General features: G+C 36.3%; 1 protein-coding gene across 3 annotated transcripts in view; it reads right to left on the bottom strand.

The window, feature by feature from the left end:
* The window catches only part of USP47 (ubiquitin specific peptidase 47), a 103878-nt gene that overhangs the window by 32811 nt on the left and 47994 nt on the right, over nucleotides 1-23073 (bottom strand). For all 3 annotated transcript variants that reach the window (XM_005887185.3, XM_070383929.1, XM_005887186.3), the window contains 3 exons: nucleotides 22336-22481; nucleotides 21721-21800; nucleotides 19189-19338 (listed from right to left, as the gene is read on the bottom strand). In XM_005887185.3, the coding sequence (XP_005887247.1) occupies nucleotides 19189-19338; nucleotides 21721-21800; nucleotides 22336-22481 (376 nt within the window). The remainder of the gene's footprint in view (nucleotides 1-19188; nucleotides 19339-21720; nucleotides 21801-22335; nucleotides 22482-23073) is intronic.

The following is a 23073-nucleotide window of genomic DNA, read 5'->3' as shown; positions in this document are numbered from 1 at the left end:
AAAAACATAAGAGCAAAAGAAGCTTTAAGAGCAATCACATCTATAGCTTAACACAGACTGATAAAAATCAGTTGAGCTTTCCAAATGGAAACTGAACTAGTACAACACTTGATATATTTTTAAAAAAGGGGGAGAGTGAGAAAATTACATAACTCAAATTCTACTTTATGAAACTATATGTATGTACTGATTTCTGGCTTATAGTTCACAATCAGAGCTATAATTTTTAAAATTTAAAAACCAGAGAAAAATTTGAACAACAGGAAATTCCCTTAAACATTTTACCCAGACTCACCAACTTTTAACCTTTTGCTACCTCTGCTTTATCATTCTCCCACCTACAGTCACATCATGTGTTTTTCCAAAGCACTTGAGAGCAGGTTCATACACGCTTTCCCCGTTAATCTTCAATGGGACTTTTTAAGAAAAAGGATATTCTTATAAAAACAAAGGAGTTAATCAAATTCAGGAAAATCTAATATTGGTAATTTGTCAGTCCATACTCCAATTCTGTCAATTATTCTAATAATGTCCTTTACAGTATTTCTCCCCATCCAGTACAGAATCAAATCCAGGAACAAAGTCTGCATTTGGATGACCGCCTCTTCAGATTCATTTTATCAGAACAGTTCCAAAGCCTTTCTTTCATGATATTAAAAATTTTTGAAGAGGCTAGGTTATCTTATAAAATGTTCCACAATGTGGGTTTGTTTGATGTTCCTCACGGTTAGATTCAGTTTATGCCTTCCTTACTAAACTACTACGTAAGTAATGATATACTCACGTAAGTAATGATGTACTCTTCAAAGGGTATCACAGTCAAAGGGCATGATGTCCTTAACATCCCTATTGGTGATACTAACTTCAATCACCTGGTCAAGGCATTGCCCAGTTTCTTCACTATATATGGTTATTACATTTTCCTCTTTCCAACTAATAAGCAATTTTTTTTAATTTTATTTTTAAACTTTACATAATTGTATTAGTTTTGCCAAATATCAAAATGAATCCGCCACAGGCATACATGTGTTCCCCATCCTGAACCCTCCTCCCTCCTCCCTCCCCACACCATCCCTCTGGGTCGTCCCAGTGCACCAGCCCCAAGCATCCAGTATCGCGCATCGAACCTGGACTGGCAACTCGTTTCTTACATGATATTCTACATGTTTCAATGTCACTCTCCCAAATCTTCCCACCCTCTCCCTCTCCCACAGAGTCCATAAGACTGTTCTATACATCAGTGTCTCTTTTGCTGTCCCGTACACCAGGTTATTGTTACCATCTTTCTAAATTCCATATATATGCGTTAGTATACTGTATTTATGTTTTTCTTTCTGGCTTACTTCACTCTGTATAATAGGCTCCAGTTTCATCCACCTCATTAGAACTGATTCAAATGTATTCTTTTTAATGGCTGAGTAATACTCCATTGTGTATATGTACCACAGCTTTCTTATCCATTCATCTGCTGATGGACATCTAGGTTGCTTCCATGTCCTGGCTATTATAAACAGTGCTGCGATGAACATTGGGGGTACATGTGTCTCTTTCCCTCCAACTAATAAGCAATTTTTAAGGAGACACTTGGGAGACCATACAAAAGTACTGAGCCTCAACAAGTTTTCACCTTGGTTTAGCATCCATTATTGGATTCTTGCTTAACCCAAATTTTAATGTTTTGTAAGTCAATTCGACGATCTTTTACTTTTAACAGGGAATATAAACCCATCTAATAGGACCAATGTTTTACTCCATCTCAGTCACTATTGTGTATTTTAATTATTCTATTAATATTTACTGTTTTTTCCTACATGGTGCTTTTCTTTGCTGTTTTTCTACGTTTTCTTTTGGTATTTAGGAAGGCTAGTAATTTGTTCTAATGTATTTATATACACTTTTGCTAGTATTCTTAACCCTTCCTCCTCCTTTTCCTTAAGTTTTTAGTGTCTAGACTGCCAATTTTAAATGGTATCCTGGTCTCCCCCCATTTAACCGTCTCCTCATTCTACACCCCCTTCTCTTTTTCTTTTCCTTTTTTAAGACAGGCATTCTTTGTACATCAAGATACAGTATTTCATACTTTCTTCTATCATGTCCTCACCCTTGTTTTATTTAGTCCTTACTTCTGTATATTAAATGCTCACAGTCCTTTTGCTGAAGCTTCCCCAGTGGTCTCTTGGGTGGGTGGAGCTCACCCTCTAATAAACTCAAGGCTTACAGATAAAATAATCAATGAGTCCCCCAATATTCAAAGTTTGATTTTCTACTGCCATAATAATTGAAGAAAAATTTGGCTAGATAGCAAATCCTTGGCTTACAATTTTTACTTCCTTGAAACTACTATTCTGTTGCTATGACTTGCATGCTGCTCTTCAAAAATATGATGCCAGTCCAATTTATCCTTCAAGTTTAAAAGTCAATTAAAATATGTCTCAGAGTTGATCATTCCAGATCTGTTTTTCCAGGCATGTTGAGGGCAGGGGGGAAGGAATCTTTCAAAAAGTTGATTAAACTTCCCCAATTCCCAGAAAGTTTTCCTGGATTATAGTTTATAAGTGTTGCTCTACCGTGTTTTTATGCTTCACACAGTCCAATTATGTTGGATTCCTTTGCCAGTCTTCCTTTATAATCATTTGCTTTGAGATCTTAATTTTTACTTTATCTCATTTTCTATATTCTTCCTTAGCTTTCATTCCATCCTATTTTCTCTCTAGTATTTTATAACTAGTTCTTCATTTCTAATGTAGTTCCATCTTTTCTTCAATTTCCTTCCTAAGTTCGATCAGCTCACCCTGCATTTCTTGTTTTGTTTTTCTAATCCATTCCTCTCCTTACATTTTTGAATACCAGGTTCTATTCTGCTTGCTTGGGAATACTTAATTTAGTCCAGAGTACTGTGTTACAGTATCCTATTTTGTGGTTATTTTTTTGAGGTTTCCTTTTTCAGGGCTGTGTTTATTTCCAGACTTATTCATCAGCTGAAATGCTTTAATACGTATATTCTGTTTTCTTTCAACAGCTGTGCTGTTTAATTTTTTTCCCATAGTCATTTTGTGGATGGCATTCTTTAGTTTGTGAGCACGTTCTGTTAACTTCAGTTCAGTTCAGTCGCTCAGTCGTGTCCAACTCTTTGCGACCCCATGAATCACAGCACACCAGGCCTCCCTGTCCATCACCAACTCCCGGAATTCACTCAGACTCACGTCCATCAGTCAGTGATGCCATCCAGCCATCTCATCCTCTGTCGTCCGCTTCTCCTCCTGCCCCCAATCCCTCCCAGCATCAGAGTCTTTTCCAATGAATCAACTCTTCGCATCAGGTGGCCAAAGTACTGGAGTTTCAGCTTTAGCATCATTCCTTCCAAAGAAATCCCAGGGCTGATCTCCTTCACAATGGACTGCTTGGATCTCCTTGCAGTCCAAGGGACTCTCAAGAGTCTTCTCCAACACCACACTTCAAAAGCATCAATTCTTCAACGCTCAGCCTTCTTCACAGTCCAACTCTCACATCCATACACGACCACAGGAAAAACCATAGCCTTGACTAGACGGACCTTTGTTGGCAAAGTAATGTCTCTGCTTTTGAATATGCTGTCTAGGTTGGTCATAACTTTCCTTCCAAGGAGTAAGTGTCTTTTAATTTCATGGCTGCAGTCACCATCTGTAGTGATTTCGGAGCCCAAAAAATAAAGTCTGACACTGTTTCCCCATGTATTTCCCATGAAGTGATGGGACCGGATGCCATGATCTTCATTTTTTGAATGTTGAGCTTTAAGCCAACTTTTTCACTCTCCTCTTTCACTTTCATCAAGAGGCTTTTTACTTAGTAAAGTGCCATTTTGTGAATGGGTAATGGTGAAGAAGAGGCTGGTGTCCCCTTTGATTTTGCAGTATCATTCTCTTCTTCTTTTCTCCTCACTGCTATGACTCAGGGGCATCATCCCTTTTTGGTTTATCTCCTTCTCTAGAAGCAAAATTCCTCCAAGGCTGTCACTTTCTAACCCTTCTCACTCTAAAATTCCTTCTGTGTAGCTGGTGCTATAAACTATCAAGTCCAAGTCTGAGTTCACTATTTTGGCACATACGGCTGTACTTTCTCATTTAAGGGTATTCCATCTTCATTCAAGTCTTCCAATCCCCACTCCTGTTTCATGGAATCTCTAAAGCGTCCTACTCCATACTCTCCACACACACACACTTGCAACAATACTGGAAGGTCTCCTGGAACTTGATAATTTTGCTATTTTCATGTAATTTAAAGTTCATATTATTCTGTCTCCTAGTATTCCAAAAGGTACGGGTCAGTTGGGTTTTGCTAGTGTTCCTTTTTGCCTATGGTTTGGGGAAGGCATGTGGGATTATGTAGATTCAGACAGCTGAAATTATCCTTTAGATTCACAAACCAGTTAAAGCTATACTATTAATTTTCTTTAGTTTCCTATTCACTTTTTAAAAAGTTGCCACTAGACTAATTATAAATAAAGATTAGCCAGCCATAAAAATTAGTTTGATCTGTTGATTCAACAAATAAAGTATGTATGGGCTACTGTGGTTATATACATTTATCTTCACCTAATGTGATGAGACAACAAAATCATGCCAAACTATATTTTAGATGCTAAAAAACAAGTTATGGATCATAAAAATGGAACAAAATATAAACACTGTGCCATTATAAATGCACACTCACACACACACAGCAAGCTCACGCTTACCACGAGCTGTCCTCTGGAGTATGGTAAACTATTCTTGAGTCATTTTTCCAAACTAGCTTTGGGTTGACTGTGATTGTTTTTTATCATTCCAGAGTGAAGATAATAGCTTTATTTTCTAGCACTTACACCTCCTTATATATTACACAAAGTGTAACTGTACACAAGTTTTTAGACCCTATTCTTCAGCATTCAGAACATAATATAGAGAATTCTTATATCCTTAGTTCTTTGATTAAGAAATATAGAAAATCTAGGTATAGTGCAATCAAAAGATAGAACCAAGAAACAGTATTGCCTATAAATCCTCATTTAACTCTTAACTTACAAATAAAATTCTTTCTCCACCATTCACTACTTCATATTTTATTTTTAAAACTGAACCACAGAAGATAAATTAGAACTACCACTGATAACTATTTTCTAACTGATTTTAATATACTCAGCAATTCTGTGCTACTGATATGCAGTTATGTCTTCCTTACAGAGTCAACTATCTTTCTCAGAATACATACTTTGTATTTCTCTTTAAAGTAGGAAAAAGATTGTATTTTTACTTAAGCTATCTACTTTTAATTGCAATTTTTGAGATTACTGAAGGTTCATATACAATTATAAAAAGTAATACAGAGCCCCCTGTACATGCTGCGATTCCTCCAAATGGTAGGTAACTAGTTTGCAAAACTGTAGTATAATATCACAATCAGGATACTGACATTGATATAACCTACCAATATTATTCCAGTTTTTCTCAGTTTCAGTGTTTTCATTTCTCTGTGCATGTGTGTACAGTAAGCTCTATATAATGTTATTACGTGTATAGGCTCATGTATCTACCACCACAGCCAAGAGACTGAACAATTCCTACACCACAAGGATCACTCATATTGCCCTGTTATAGTAACTACCTACCCATCCTTCCCCTGGGTTCAGCTACTCTATAAGCTCCGGCAATGATTAATCTCTCAATTCTAAAACTGTTGTATCCAAAATGTTATATAAATGAAATCATATGTAATCTTTGGAGATTCGCTTTTGTCATGCAGCATAATTCTCTGGAGATTCGTTCAAGTTTCTGTGTGTATTGCAGTTTGTTCTTTTTATTAATAAGTAGTATTCTATGGTTTGTATGCACCCCAGTTAATCCATTTACTTGCTGAAGGACATCTGGGCTGATTTCAGTTTTGGAATATTAAAACTGGAGACATTATGAACATCTAATTAGTTTTCATTTCTTTGGGATAATCAAAAGAGTATAATTACTGGAGGTTATGGAATGAGGTTCGTGACACTGTACAGGAGACAGGGATCAAGACCATCCCCATGGAAAAGAAATGCAAAAAAGCAAAATGACTGTCCGGGGAGGCCTTACAAATAGCTGTGAAAAGAAGAGAAGTGAAAAGCAAAGGAGAAAAGCAAAGATATAAGCATCTGAATGCAGAGTTCCAAAGAATAGCAAGGAGAGACAAGAAAGCCTTCCTCAGTGATCAGTGCAAAGAAATAGAGGGAAACAACAGAATGGGAAAGACTAGAGATCTCTTCAAGAAAATTAGAGATACCAAAGGAACATTTCATGCAAAGATGGGCTCGATAAAGGACAGAAATGGTATGGACCTGACAGAAGCAGAAGATATTAAGAAGAGATGGCAAGAATACACAGAAGAACTATACAAAAAAGATCTTCACGACCCAGATAATCACGACGGTGTGATCACTGACCTAGAGCCAGACATCCTGGAATGTGAAGTCAAGTGGGCCTTAGAAAGCATCACTACGAACAAAGCTAGTGGAGGTGATGGAATTCCAGTTGAGCTATTTCAAATCCTGAAAGATGATGCTGTGAAAGCGCTGCACTCAATATGCCAGCAAATTTGGAAAACTCAGCAGTGGCCACAGGACTGGAAAAGGTCAGTTTTCATTCCAATCCCAAAGAAAGGCAATGCCAAAGAATGCTCAAACTACCGCACAATTGCACTCATCTCACATGCTAGTAAAGTAATGCTGAAAATTCTCCAAGCCAGGCTTCAGCAATATGTGAACCGTGAACTTCCTGATGTTCAAGCTGGTTTTAGAAAAGGCAGAGGAACCAGAGATCAAATTGCCAACATCCGCTGGATCATGGAAAAAGCAAGAGAGTTCCAGAAAAGCATCTATTTCTGCTTTATTGACTATGCCAAAGCCTTTGACTGTGTGGATCACAATATACTGTGGAAAACTGTGAAAGAGATGGGAATACCAGACCACCTGACCTGCCTCTTGAGAAATTTGTATGCAGGTCAGGAAGTAACAGTTAGAACTGGACATGGAACAACAGATTGGTTTCAAATAGGAAAAGGAGGTCGTCAAGGCTGTATATTGTCACCGTGTTTATTTAACTTCTATGCAGAGTACATCATGAGAAACACTGGACTGGAAGAAACACAAGCTGGAATCAAGATTGCTGGGAGAAATATCAATAACCTCAGATATGCAGATGACACCAACCTTATGGCAGAAAGTGAAGAGGAACTAAAAAGCCTCTTGATGAAAGTGAAAGAGGAGAGTGAAAAAGTTGGCTTAAAGCTGAACATTCAGAAAACGAAGATCATGGCATCCGGTCCCATCACTTCATGGGAAACAGGGGGGCAAACAGTGGAAACAGTGTCAGACTTTATTTTTCTGGGCTTCAAAATCACTGCAGATGGTGACTGCAGCCATGAAATGAAAAGACGCTTACTCCTTGGAAGGAAAGTTATGACCAACCTAGATAGCATATTCAAAAGCAGAGACATTATTTTGTCAACAAAGGTCTGTCTAGTCAAGGCTATGTTTTTTCCTGTGATCATGTATGGATGTGAGAGTTGGACTGTGAAGAAGGCTGAGTGCCGAAGAATTGATGCTTTTGAAGTGTGGTGTTGGAGAAGACTCTTGAGAGTCCCTTGGACTGCAAGGAGATCCAACCAGTCCACTCTGAAGGAGATCAGCCCTGGGATTTCTTTGGAAGGAATAATGCTAAAGCTGAAAGTCCAGTACTTTGGCCACCTCATGCGAAGAGTTGACTCATTGGAAAAGACTCTGATGCTGGGAGAGATTGGGGGCAGGAGGAGAAGGGGACGACAGAGGATGAGATGGCTGGATGGCATCACTGACTGATGGACGTGAGTCTGAGTGAATTCCGGGAGTTGGTGATGGACAGGGAGGCCTGGCGTGCTGTGATTCATGGGGTCGCAAAGAGTCGGACACGACTGAGGTCCTGATCTGATCTGATGGTCACTTCATGTTTAGCTTCATAAGAAACTGCCTATAATAACTTCACATTGCCACCAAAAACATGAGTGATCCAGTTTCTCCACACTGTTGCCAGTTTTTTGTGCTGCCATTATTTTTTATTTTAGCCATTCTGTTGGTAGTGTGTTATCTTCATAAGGTTTGAATTTGCACTTGTTTTGTTGCTGTTCAGCTGTCATGTTATGTCCAGCTCTTTGCATTTCCCTAGAGATGCTGAATATCTTTTCCTGTATTTATTTGGTATCTGTATATGCTCTTAGAATGTTTTTGTCTTTTGCCTACTGTCTAAACGGACTGTTTGGGTTTTTTATTACAGTGTTTCGAGATGTCTTTATGTATTCTAAATACTAGTCCTCTGTCAGATATGTGCTTTCCAAATAATTTCTCCCAGTCTGTAGCTTCTCTTTTTATCTTCCTCACTTTGGCTTTCAAAGGGCAAATGTTTTAAAAATTACGTAGAGATACAACTTGTCAATTTTTCCCTTTGTGGACTGTACTTTTTGGTATCAAATCTAAGAATTAATTGCTTAACCCTGTATCTAAAATTTTTTCCTATTTCTCTAAAAGTTTATAACTTTACATTTTATGTTTAAGTCTATGATCCACTTTGAGCTAATCTTTGTACATGCTGTGAGGTTTAAGTAGAGGTTCAGTTTTATAAATAAAAGTACCCAACTGTTTAACATCATTTGTTGAAAAGACCATCCTTCTTGTATTGAATTGCACTGTGCCATTCTAAAAAATCAGCTGGGCTATCTGTGTGGATTTATTTCTGGGTTTTCTATTATGTTCCACTGATCTATTGCTTATTCTTCCAATATCAGAAAGCCTTGATTACTGTAAGTATATAATAAGTCTTGAAATCAACTAGACAGATTTTTGTTACTTTATTCTTTTTCCAAAATTCTTTTAGCTATTCTAGCTATTTTATGTTATTTAGAATGAGGTTGAAAAAGTTTGTCAGATTTTGAAAGGAATTCATTAAAATTACACAATTTGGGAGAGAACTGACATCTTCAACATGTGACTCTTTCAATCAATGAGCAGAGTATGTCTCTCCATTCAAATATTACTTTCAGAATTTATAGTTTCCAGTACATAGGTCCAGATCATATTTTGTTATATTTACACATAAGGGTTTTTTTCCCCCCACAACTGTAAACGATATTGTATTTTTAATTTCACTTTCCACATGTTCTTTGCTAATATTTTGAAACACAACTGATTTGTTTATGTTTATCTTATATCTGGCTACCTTCTAAAATCACTTATTGGTTTTCCAGGGTTTTGCTTTGTTTTGACAAATACCTTGGGGTTTTCTATACCAAAAAAAAAATGTTATTTAAAAAGGGGGAAAATTTTATTTCTTCCTTTAATTGGTATACCTTTTATTTGTTCTTCTTGCCTTATTGTATTGGCTGTGACTTCCAGTACTAAAATGAATAAGAGCAGACATCCTTGCTGAGATAACCTTGATGTTTTAGGCAGAAAACATTCAGTCTTTCACCACAAAGTATGATGTTAGCTGTAGGTTTTTGAATATGTTCTTTATAAGTTTAAGAAAAATTATCCTCCATTATCAGTTTTTAGGGTTTCTATCATGAGTGGATTATTGAACTCTGTCAAGAGCTTTTTCTAAGTCAATTAATGCGATCATGCCAATTTTCCTGTCTCTGTTAATATGGTAGATTACAGTCAATGATTTTAAAATACTGACCGGCTTTGAATCCCTGGAATGAACTCTACTTCGTCATGGTATATAATTCTCCTTATATATTGCTTAGCTCTATTTACTAATATTTTGACAAGAATTTTTCCATCTATATGCATTAAGGAAACTGGCTTGGTCATAATTTTGAGGGTTTTTTTTTGTTGTTGTTTAACTGCCTTTGTCTGGTTTGGTATGACGATGAGAGGAGCTTCATAAAACACATTGGGGAGAGTTCCTTCCTTTTTTTGAAAGGGGTTGTGAAGAACTGGTGCTCACTGTGCTAAAATATGTGGTACAAGTCTCCAGTGAAAACTTTCCAACTTAACAGATTTTCTTAAGAGATTCTAAATTATGAATTTAATATCTTAACAGTTATGGGGCTACTAAAATTATCTAAGCCATATAAGATGAGTACTTTCAAGGCACTGGTTCAACTAAGTCATCAAATTATATGTGCAGAACTGTCCCTTATTATCCTTTTGATATCTACAAGGTTTGTAATAGTAGTAGTTTCAGTCTTAATACTGGAAATGTTTATCTTACCTTTTTCCCCTGTCAGTCCTGCTACAGGTTTATCAGTTGGATTGATCTTTTCTAATAACTGCTTTTATTGATTTTCTGTTTTCAGTTTCACTGATTTCTGCTCTTTTATTATGTTCTTCCTTCTGCTGGCTTTGGGTTTCTTTTGCTCTTTTTTCCAGGTTAGGTGGACGCTTACATTATTAATACATAACATTTTCTATTTTTTCTTATGGAAGAATTTATACTAAAGGCCAGCATTTAAAGCTATAAATTTTCCTCCCTGTGGTGGCTCAAACAGTAAGGAATCTGCCTGCAATGTGGGAGACCAGGATTCTATCCCTGGGTTGGAAAGATTTTCTGGAGTAGGGAATGGCTACCCACTCCAGTATTCTTGCCTGGAGAATTCTATGGACAGAGGAGCCATGGGGTTGAGAGACTAACACTTTCCTCTCTGTAGTATTGCTTCAGCTGTGTCTCAAAATTTCTGTTACACATCTGCATTTCCATTCAAAATATATATATGTATTTAATTTGCCTCAAGATTTCCTCTTTGACTCATGGATTATTTAGAAGTGCATTGTTTATTTTCCCAATGTTTGGTGATTTTCCAATTAACTGTTATTGATTTCCAATTTGATTCCAGTGTGGCAGAAAAACACACTCTCTCTGATTTTAATTCTTTTAAATTGAAGTTTGTATTATGGCCCAGGATATGGTCTATCCTCATTCGTAGTCCATAGGCACTTGAGAAGAATGTGTACTCTGCTGTTTTCGAGTGCACAGTTTCATATCTATTAGAGCTTGTTGGCTGATGATATTGTTAAGTTCCATATCTTTGTTAATTTTTTGTCTAGAGATTCTACCTATCAATTATTGAGGGCACTGAAGTCTCCAACTGTAACTGTAGATTTGTCAATTTCTCCTTTCATTTTGAAAGGCTTTTTCTTCACATATTTTGCAGCTCTGTAACTTAGTTTGTACACATTTAAGATTGCTGTCTTCTTGATGGACTGACCTTTTTAATCATTATACAATGCCCTTCTTTGTCTCTAGTAATTCTGCTTTAAAGTCAGCTTTATCTCCTTTTAATATAGCCATGCCTCATTTCTCTTGATTAATGTTTACATGATATATAATTTTCAACCCTTTTATTATCAACCTGCCATTTCAATATACTAAAAGCTGTTTTTTGTACCTAGCATATTGTTGGGTCACATTTTTTAAATCTAATATGCCGATCTCTTCCTTTTACTTGGTATGTATGTTAGTTGCTCAGTCATGTCCAACTCTTTGTGACCCCATGGACTGTAGCTTGCCAGGCTCCTCTGTCCATGGAATTCTCCAGGCAAGAATACTGGAGTGGGTTGCCATTCCCTTCTCCAGAGGATCTTCCTGACACAGGGACTGAGTCCAGGTCTCCTGCACTGCGGCCTGATTCTTTACTGTCTGAGCCACCAGGGATGCCCTTTACTTGGTATAGTTAGACTACTTACATGCAACTAAGTTTGCTATTTTAATGTTTTAGTTTGTTTTCTTTTCTGTGCCTTCCTATGGATAACCTGAAAAAAAATTTTGAATTAAATTTTACTTCGATTTATTGATAATGCTTCTGAGTGTACCAACTCTGGGAGTTGGCGATGGACAGGGAGGCCTGGCGTGCTGCAGTTCATGGGGTTGCAAACAGTCAGACACAACTGAGCAACTGAACTCAACTGAACTGATTGTATCTCTTTTTCAGTGGTTGCTCTACATGTTATATTACATACACAAAACTTTTAGTCTATTGGTCCCATTCTTTTAACTGTTCAAGTGAAGTACACTCTGTCTTTTTACCTCTTCCAATTTTGTAATATAATTGTCTTAAATAGTTCCTTTACATATATTTAGAATCACACCAGACAGTGTTATAATTTTGGTTCAAGTATCAAAGATAATTTAGAAAACTCAAGAGGAGAAGGAGCCTATTGTATTACCCTAAGTTTTGCAAGACTGCCGGGAGAAATATCAATAACTTCAGATATGCAGATGACACCACCCTTATGGCAGAAAGTGAAGAGGAAATAAAAAGCCTCTTGATGAAAGTGAAAATGGAGAGTGAAAAAGTTGGCTTAAAGCTCAACATTCAGAAAACGAAGATCATGGCATCTGGTCCCATCACTTCATGGGAAATAGATAGAGAAACAGTGGAAACAGTATCAGACTTTATTTTGGGGGGCTCCAAAATCACTGCAGATGGTGACTGTAGCCATGAAATTAAAAGACTCCTTGGAAGCAAAGTTATGACCAACCTAGACAGCATATTCAAAAGCAGAGACGTTACTTTGCCAACAAAGGTACATCTAGTCAAGGCTATGGTTTTTCCTGTGGTCATGTATGGATGTGAGAGTTGGACTGTGAAGAAAGCTGAGTGCCAAAGAATTGATGCTTTTGAACTGTGGTGTTGGAGAAGACTCTTGAGAGTCCCTTGGACTGCAATGAGATCCAACCAGTCCATTCTAAAGGAGATCAGTCCTGGGTGTTCATTGGAAGGACTGATGCTGAAGCTGAAGCTCCAATACTTTGGCCACCTCATGGGAAGAGTTGACTCATTGGAAAAGACTCTGATGCTGGAAGGGATTGGGTGCAGGAGGAGAAGGGGACGACAGAGGATGAGATGGCTGGATGGCATCACCGACTCGATGGACGTTGTTTGAGTGAACTCCAGGAGTTGGTGATGGACAGGGAGGCCTGGCGTGCTGCGATTCACGGAGTCGCAAAGAGTCGGACACGACTGAGCGACTGAACTGAAGTTTTGCTTTCCATGTTCTTTCTTCATTCCTAATGTTCCAATATGCCTTCTGTTTATCATTTCCCATTTAGAGAATTTTCTTTAGCCATTTTTTAAAGGTAGGTCTACTAGTAACAAATTATGTCAGGATTCCCTCATCCAAGAAGGTCTTGATTTCCCTTTCATTCCTGAATAATATTTCTGCTGTGTATAAAACTCTAGTTGACAGCTCTTTTCTTTCAACACTTGAAAAATGTGCTACTTCCTTCTGACCTTCATAGTTTTTGATGACAGATCTGCTTATGAGAAACCAGATTGTTTTTCCCCCATAAAAAAGGTACCTTTTCTCACTCACTGCTTCCAAGATATTTTGTCTTTCCTTTTCAAAAGTCTAATTATAACTGAACTTGATATAAAGTTCTTTTGGCTTATCTTGTTTGCGGTTTGCTCAGCTTCTTGGATCTGCAGCTTTATGCTTTTTGCCAAATTTGGCAAGTCTTCAGGCATTATTTCTTCAAGTGTTTTTTCAGCCCTGTCTTCTTTTTCCTCTCCTTCCAGGACTCCAATGACACCAATGTCAGACCTTCTGTTTTAGTCCCATGGGTCCCTAAGGATTTTCACCCCCCACTGTACTTCTGTTATTTAAACTGGGCAATTTATATTGTTCTATTGTCAGGTTCACTATACACTGTCTCTTCCATTCTGGTGTTGAGCCTATCCATTAACTTTTTAATTGTGGTTACTGCATTTCTCAGTTCTAAATTCCCATTTCATTTTTCTTTATATCTGCTATTTTTTCCTCAGGACTTTCTATTTTCTCATTTGTTCCAAGTGGGCTTAGAAACTTTCACTGATGTATTGGTATTTCTATGATGGTTGCTTTAAAATATTTGTCAGATAATTCTAACATCTGTCACTGCTCCCTCTGTGGCCTCCACTGGTACCACAGATAGGAGGGGTTAGCCTCCCTATCTGGGAGGTGGGAAGTGGTAAAAATCCTGACTCTCATCTAGGCCTCCTCTAACATTACTCCAGTGGGAAGGGGAAGGAACACCTTTTTACTATTAGGTGGGAGTGTAAGGCTAGGCTCCCCACATGGTCTCTAACAACAATTAACCACAGTAAAAGGAGAATGGCAGTGGGGAGGTTCAGTACTGCCCAGGAGAGAAGAAACTTCTGGCTCCTAGTCAGTCTTCTCTGAAATCACCCCAGCAGGGGGTTGGAGCGCCTTGTTACAACTTCGAGGCTCCCTACCCAGCGTTAGCTGACATAGGTTAGGGTTAGGGCCACAATCTTTCTGGTAGTGTCTGGCTACCGCACAGCAGTTACTGGCTAAGTTTTGTGCCTTGCCAGGCTGTCCTTTCCCCAGTCTCTTGGCTAGAGACAGCAGACTTATTAGTCTGTGCTATTTGCTACTTCCAGCCTACCAGCATCTTCAGCTCCAAATTTGGGATATATTAGGCAAAAATAAAACCCAGGGAACTCACCCCATGTCATTCCTTGATCCTGAGGTCCCTAGTCTTTATGCCTTTTCTCCACCTTTCAGAGTCTTCTTATGTTTATTTTATATATAATGTTCAAGATTTTCAGTTGTTTAAGCGGGAGGAATAGGGCAATGTACATCTACTCCATCATCCTGAAAGCAAAAGTCCCCACTTTTTAAACTGGTTCCCACTATGTTCAACCACACAAATTCCTGGAAAAATGAGGATAGAGTCCATGGAAGAGAGTTTTCTTTATGTGATGCTTACATACTTGGACAAATTTGGACTACTCTACCAACCAAATGAGTTATGTGACCAAGCCAGCCATATAAGAATGTCCAAATTACCTGTTAAATCAGGGTAGCACTTATGATATAAATGTGTCTAAACTAAATATCTGGAACACTTATGATTTCACAAATGCGTATGAATTTAACAATTTTCTATTCAAAACTTTAAGATGGTCATTAAATTGTGTTTACTTAGGGAACAAAGGTCTTTCACCTAATCTCATCTTTCCCAAGACACTACAAGGAACCATACAGCCAAATCCAGTTTTAGACTTTTGAACACATTTTGACATAATAAACAGATATTTAAATGTACTTACCCCAAAAGAGAATAAAAACTATACTAATAAAAATGGCCTAGAATAGTAACTACCACTGAATAAGCAACTCAATAAAACTACCTATAAAAAGATAGTGTTTAAAATTTACTATTAAGTAGAATGCTCTCCTCTAGTTAATATCAAACATATGAGGTTATACCATTTAGATCTTCTTAAAATAATACACTCTCAAATATGCTTGCAATAAGCAGATTCAAGGTTTCTTTGATTATAAAGTTCGGAGAGACTGATTTTATGTAGACAGTTCTAATTACCTAATAAATCAGTGAGAATCAAGTTTTTTAAAATATTAATGTAAGTAATCTTTTGGCTGATATTATTTTTTCAGGATTAATAAGAAGACATGTAAAATAACAGGAAATTAGAAACATATTATTTTAGTATTCTCATTCCCTTCAACATTACAAGGACATAAACATTAATGTAACAAAGTAGATATTTCCTTAAATCACCTTAGTCTAATGCAGAGCTCCACAAAATATCTTAGAATATTTTGTGAATATGTTCCTCAGAATCCTAGTATCCTTTGAAATACTAACAGATGTCCCACAGAGAAAAGGTTGGTTGATTTCTCTATTACAGGAACACGGAGGGCACTTAAAATTAAATGCGCATTGTAAACTTCCCAAAGAGTATTACAGTTACACAGCTTCCCAATTTTATTTAATCAGAAGTCTTCTTTCAAACATCTATTAAACCTATTGGAGACTAGTGCTGAACAAAACTCAATTTGAGAGACGGAATAGCAGCAGAACCCTTTACACTACTTGGACAGACAAAATGGAGACCAGAAACTTAAAATAAATATTACAGTTATAACAACTAAGAAATAATTCAATAAAGAAAACATTAGGATGAAAAGCTGTTTTAAAAAACTATATAGGCAATTTTTAGCACTTATTTAAAAATTAGTCTGCTATCAATCATGCTGAAAAATAACCAAAGTTATATATAGATGTTATAATGATACATTAACTAAGTGGCAACTCCATTCTTACTTAATTTTAAATATTACTCTCATGTTAATTTATTTAAATATGGAGATAAAACAATTCAGAAACTGGGTGTTTCAGACGAAGTTAAGAAACAAACAAAAAAACCTCTGATTTTTAACAGAATTTCATACTTACTGATCTGAAATTAAATACCAAGTGTTAACCACAGTGAATACACCTAACTATTGTGGCTCAGTAAACACAATATGTAATAAGCAAAACACATAACCATCAATGCTGTGTATGAAGGTAAGTATATGTGTGTACATATGTGTGCATGTAGTCAAGTATGTTTGTGTATGTATGTATAAATAGCCAATAAGGCAAATATACTAAGACCACTGGTAAGAGTAAAAAAATAAAATTTTACAAGAGTTCAACTTAAATTAAGGCCAAATATTATAATAGTCTGAACAACATTTTATAATGCTTCTTTTAACTAGATATTTATAATCCACATTTATACTGAATTCTTTTTAAAACACATAGCACTAACAAAATACACAATGGCAAGCAGTGATATAACACTAAATTTAGATGTTATATGATGATTTCTGCAGTTCAAGAAGTGTAGGTTGTAAGTTTGAATTCAGAAAATAAAGGGAAATCACTTACCTCTAACTAAAGTTCTCTGAAGGTAGTATCCTCCTTAGAACCCCTATCTTGGGTAGTCTCACCTGCTGTAATTTCCCTCAAGACACTCCAGCAAAATCTAGGAAGTTTTAGGTTCCCTTCTGCAAGCCCTATTAGCGCATGTGTGTATAAACCTGCTTACATCCTGCTTCATAGATGTAATTTTCAATTTCCACTGAATAATCACCACCACCATCATCCATATATCAATGTAGGATAGAACTGGAGAATTCCATTCAGAAATGTGACTTTTTCCACTTCTCCAAAATATCCTCCAATTCACTTCACTGCTGTGTCTGTAACGTACTGAGGAGAGTGGTAACAATTCAGCAGGCAAATAATGAAAAAGGTTCAGCTATTTTTTTATAGCTGAATACTCAAGTATTATATTTGCTGAATACTCAAATATTATATTCCAACTTAACACAAATAAAACTTCCTCAAAATTCAATGAATATGTAAGAAAAAACTAACATATACATGAAAAATCTTACATAAAAATATTTTCATAAATAAAGTAGAAAAAACAGTGTACATCACTTGGGACTACTGAACACTTCCCTAGTACATTTCCTTAAAGAAATGCCAAAGTTTTAAAATGAGTTAGGAAATAATTCACTGAAAGATAAATCTTAACAATTTTTATGTCTCTGACAAAAACTGACAAAATAAAGTAAAAACAAAACAAAAATGAAAAATAAAACTAGCCACTCAAGCCAAGGCCAATCTCATATACCTAGAATGGCAGTTTACAAGGGTATTATTAAGTACTTAACAGAATTTTTCAAATCTGTTCAGGAAGCTGACTGAATCACTGAATCACTGAATCGTACACCTGTAACTTACATAATATTGTGCAGTAACTATACTTCAATAAAAAGAAAAACACTGGAGAAGGCAATGGCACCCCACTCCAGTACTCTTGCCTGGAAAATCCCATGGACGGAGGAGCCTGGTTGGCTACAGTCCATGGGGTCGCTAAGAGTCAGACATGACTGAGCGACTTCACTTTCACTTTTCACTTTCATGCATTGGAGAAGGAAATGGCAACCCACTCCAGTATTCTTGCCTGGAGAATCCCAGGGATGGGGGAGCCTGGTGGGCTGCCATCTATGGGGCCGCATAGAGTCGGACACGACTGAAGCGCCTTAGCAGCAGCAGCAGCAGCAGGATGGCTAGATTAAATACAGGATCACCAGTGTAATTTAAATTTCAAATAAACAAACACATTTCTATCAAAAAATAAATAAATAAATAAATAAAAAGAAAAACGTGCACTTAAAAAAAGCAAAGGAGGCCAAATCGTCCCCTGTCTTGGAAAGTTACTGTGAATTCCCACTGACTGATCCCATAACTTCTTGCTGTTACTGCCTGACAGTCATATAAAAATAGGAGAAAAAAGCAAAGGGTATCAATTGTCCTAGAGACTACTAAATCACAGTTGAAATGCTATTTTAGAGGCTAAAATATGGACTAGTTTTAAGAACATTGATTTTACCTGCAAGCCACCATCAGCCTGACTGCAGCATAAGTAAGATCATCATGATGAAATTTGACTTTTTCAGATATCTTAGCTGTGAAAGTTTTCCCTGACTCATAATAGGTTTGAATGAATGTTTCTAAATTCTAATTTTAAATGTCAATTTAACTCCTTCCATGACTCTCCTTTTGTATAAGCAATTAAATACACAAATGTAAGGATAAAATACAATAATAAAATTACCAAAAAGCAGTTAAAAACAGAGAACAAAAGGAGAAATGAGAAAATCTTAATCATCCAATTTGATGATATATAAATAAGCTAATTATATATAATTCTGATTCTTCAAATTATCTGTGCTTATAAAATGCCTGGGTCATTTTAAAATTAAATTTTAAAAGAGGAATACTTTTTCAAACAATATGGTCTGTGTTTGTCTTAATAACTAGAGGTTATTCTTCTCACAAAAGTATATGGAACAAAACAGCACTCTCAAAACAAAAAAGTACTGCCAAAAAAAAAGTAACAACAGCAGTATTTATAGGAAATTCCCTGGCAGTCCAGCAGTTAGGACTCTGCACTCTCACTGCCAAGGGCCCAGTCAGTCCCTGACTGGTAGAACTAAGACCCCACAAGCCACCTAGCAAGGCCCCCCAAAAATAAATGTTAAAAAGTAGCATTTATAAAATAGACAGTTTATAGAGGTTTAAAAAAAGATAAAGTGAAATAATCTAGTCACTTCTACAAAAGAGTAAAAGATTGAGCCATGAGGCAGTACATTTGTATATACTGCTTCTCTTAAACATGCACTATTAGGACTCACTGAAGGGTCAAAAATCTTCTAGATCTTGCTAGTTTAAATGCAGGAATGACTAACGACCCAAGAAGGTGTGTCTAGGATGATACTTACCTTAGGATATATTATATCACTGTGCTATTATGTATTCTGTGTATGGATACACAAGCAGTCAGCTGAAAGGTACACACCACACTAGCAAACGCCTGGCTGGACCCATAAGGCCGGATGACCAATGGAATATCAAGGTATGTGTCGATTCTCCAACCCTCATAGCCACATTCCAGACATCTCACGTAGTCCTTCAGCTTGCCTTGGTACAGTTCATTTATAAGATCAGCCTAGAAATAAGAACATTTGAATTTTTAAAGGGTTCCTTTAAAATTAGTTAATACTTTATGCCTTTGAGAATGAGTTTCAAAAGGATATTGATTCTTACTGTTGAAGTTTTAGAAAGCTTTAAGATTTATATAATCTAAAATTCTATAGGAAAAAAAAAATCAAAGCTTAACAAAGACAAAATAAGAATGTGCAAAAATGAACTATTTCAATTCTCATATCACTAAAAATCCCACTATTAAAATGTTTTGTTGAAATTAGTTATCAACTAACTTTACTACTAAGCCCCATATTATATTTAATTAGGATGGGAATACATCACAATCCATCATTTTAGGCATATTGACAATCACACAGCTAAATAACTGGCTCTATAGCTTTACATATACACATCACTATTTTCACAATAATATGTTCTGATTTCTAAAATCATATCCTCTATCTCAAGATACAAATAAAACTTTTTTCAGTCATACACATAAAATAATTTGAAGAGAAAATGTACTGTACTTTAAACAAATATAAATTTAAAAAGAAACCTTAAACTCCATCTCCCTCAATATATCCTCACCTAGAAAGAATGAATCTCTCACCTACTCCCCAAACTTAAGTCAACTGGGGGCTACTTTGACCCAAAGGAGATAGGTAACTCTCTAAGTAAGGACCCTCCGTGTGAATGTCTTGCCTCAAGATTCCTGTACCAAAACTTGGGAACTCAGAAAGAATGCCCCAGCTGGTCTTAATAAAATTGTTGACCCACAAACAGACCTACGAAAAGAAACATCCCCTAATACCATCTGCATAAGGTTACAAAAATACAATCCTATAGATTATGTAGAGAATCTAGATCACTAAATAAATGTAAATTTTTTCCAATATTTAAGTAAGAATAGGTTAAGAAGGAAATCATAGTTTGCCTCTTTCATAAATTTATACCTCTTCAAGTATTGAGGATTTATAAGCCTTCAAACTAGGATCCACCATAACTGTCTACGTTAATATTGTTTGTTTAATGAAGCCTTCTTCATTAACCTGCTCCAGCTATATCTGATTGTCTTCTCTGAGAGGGCATTTCTAAGTGTTTCAATCCAGCGTTTTTCAAAGAGTTTTGCTAGCAACCCACAGTAAAAAAATAATTTACATTGCAACCTAGTACATATAACTGTAACAAAAGTGGCATAAAACAATACTTACCCTTACTATGTGGTGCTTCTCTTATATCTATTTTATTCCTTTTTGAAAAAAAAAAAAAGTGCTGTGTAGATTCACTAAATTAATCTCATAAATGAATGGACTGCAGTCTAGTTTGAAAAACTCTAGTCCGAGCCATCAGACAGTACATCCTTTGGGCTACCCTCCAGACTCCTCTTTTGGCCTCCAATGATCTTTTATCACTACACTTAGCATAAACCCGCCTCGGTAATGAGTCCTGAGCCTCATTTAGTTCAGCCTTAGGCCTCATTCCAATGATATATCTAAAGTTCTCCCACTTTTAATCTGTTCCTCCTTCCACTGGATTTAAGAATAGGGTCAGATTAACAAGGATCCTAAGTGTGAAAGGGCTTCCCTGGTGGCTCAACTGGTTAAGAATCCACCTGTAATGTGGGAAACCTGGGTTTGATCCCTGGGTTGGAAAGATCCCCTGGAGAAGGCAATGGGTACCCACTCCAGTATTCTGGCCTGGAGAATTCCAAGAAATGTATATAATCCTTGGGGTTGCAAAGAGTCAGACATGACTGAGCATCTCTCACTAAGTGTGAAAAGCATGAATATACCTCACTGGTCAAAAAGGTAATGCTAGATGAATATACTTTACAATGTACACTTTATGTGTTACAGATTAAGACACTGAATTTACTTAGCATCTATCTGAAAATACTGTTCAAAAATCACCCCTAACACACACACACACACACACACACACACACGAATTACATAGTTTTCAAGGCAATGGCACCCCACTCCAGTACTCTTGCCTTGGAAATCCCATGGATGGAGGAGCCTGGTAGGCTACAGTCCATGGGGGTCACTAAGAGTTGGACACAACTGAGTGACTTCACTTTCACTTTTCTCTTTCATGCACTGGAGAAGGAAATGGGAACCCACTCCAGTGTTCTTGCCTAGAGAACCCCAGGGACAGGGGAGCCTGGTGGGCTGCCGTCTCTAGGGTCGCACAGAGTCGGACACGACTGAAGTGACTTACCAGCAGCAGCTAAAAAGAGACCATCTAGGTCACAGGGCCCAACCTCCTTAAAGATGAGGAAACTCTCAGTACTTTAACAACTGGGCTAATGCCCAAGTTTTAAAACATTCCAATAAAATAAAGTCACTTTAAGGAATTAATAATTTATTAGAATATACTCTCAACTTGAGAGATAAATTACCTGTTCTGTTTGTTTCCATTTCTGTTCCAAAGCATCAAACATGACTCTGCACAGTTCTTGTACATCATGCTGCTGCCAAGCTATTTTAAGATAAAATTTAATTGAAAAGAGCTATTAACTTAGTATAATGAAATATTAGTTTGTTGTTTAAAAGCAAATTGTCAGAAATACGGGAAAATCTACACAAAATAATGCTAGATTTAAAAAGAACACAAAATATATATTAGAATCATAAAAAGGCAATCATGAAAAAGAACCAAGAGAGCTCAACATTTTATAAGCAGCATAGGCTTTATGGTGCTACAATATTTGCCATTTTTATTACTTTTCACTGTAGAGTCGAGAAATATGTTAATAAAAATCTAAGCTAACACATTAAAAAAAATTTAGTTTAAGTACATAAAAATAGAGTATAACCAAACTTATTTTACAAGATAGTTTTAATGGATCAAAAACTTATGCCTCGGAGCTTAAATTTTAAAAACAAGCTATTTTTAAACACCAACCAAAAAGCAATGAAAAGGTAAAGTAAAGATGTTGATATGTTGTTTATAATACAGTCTCTCAAGTTCCTTTGACTATTGCAAATACTTATCATTACAAGAGAATTAGTACCCTCACTACTATCCCATCCAAAGCTCCTTGTAACATCTGTGGTTTCAATTGCTCTCTTTTTGCTGGTTTGTAACAAAACAAAAAGCCTCTGAAGTTGGTATGGGATACTTGTCACTGGATCTTCTTCAGATTCTTCAAATTCCCACCTATTGGAATGAAATGTTTGAGAATTATTCATAACATATTTTTATTCTTTAGAGCATAACTAACATTAAGACCATAACAAACGTAAATTTTTAACTCTGGGGATTTTACAGAGCTTGGGTATTAACTAAAGCAATTAATATCTAAAGAAATATTCTAATTCATAAATTTAGAAAGCAATTTAGGCAACATGAATAAAAGGCAAAGGTTATTTAAGAGTAATCGCTGAACGTGAATCTGGTCAAGATTCTTGTCCCAATTATTAACTCACAGATAATAGAGGTAACAAAATATTAAATGACACTATGGCATTTGACCATCAAAATCCAAACTGTGGAAAACTATAGGACAAATGCCATCCGTTTTTGATACACATATATATTTCCAAGGAATAAATTGCAATGTGGAAAAAGATCAAAGGGAATAAAAAATAGATTAAATAGGTTAAAAGACTTGTCAATTTCAATACACAGATCTTGTTTGGATCCTGCTTTGAATTGTTTAAAAAAGATATTATGAAGCAATCAGGGAAATTTTAGCAGTGACCTAAGATATAATTTACAGGTGATATGGTTAGGTATGTGCTTCCAAATA

Source organism: Bos mutus, chromosome 15 (assembly GCF_027580195.1).
Source record: "Bos mutus isolate GX-2022 chromosome 15, NWIPB_WYAK_1.1, whole genome shotgun sequence".
Taxonomy (NCBI): Eukaryota; Metazoa; Chordata; class Mammalia; order Artiodactyla; family Bovidae; genus Bos; species Bos mutus.
This window is presented reverse-complemented; position numbering and strand designations above follow the sequence as displayed.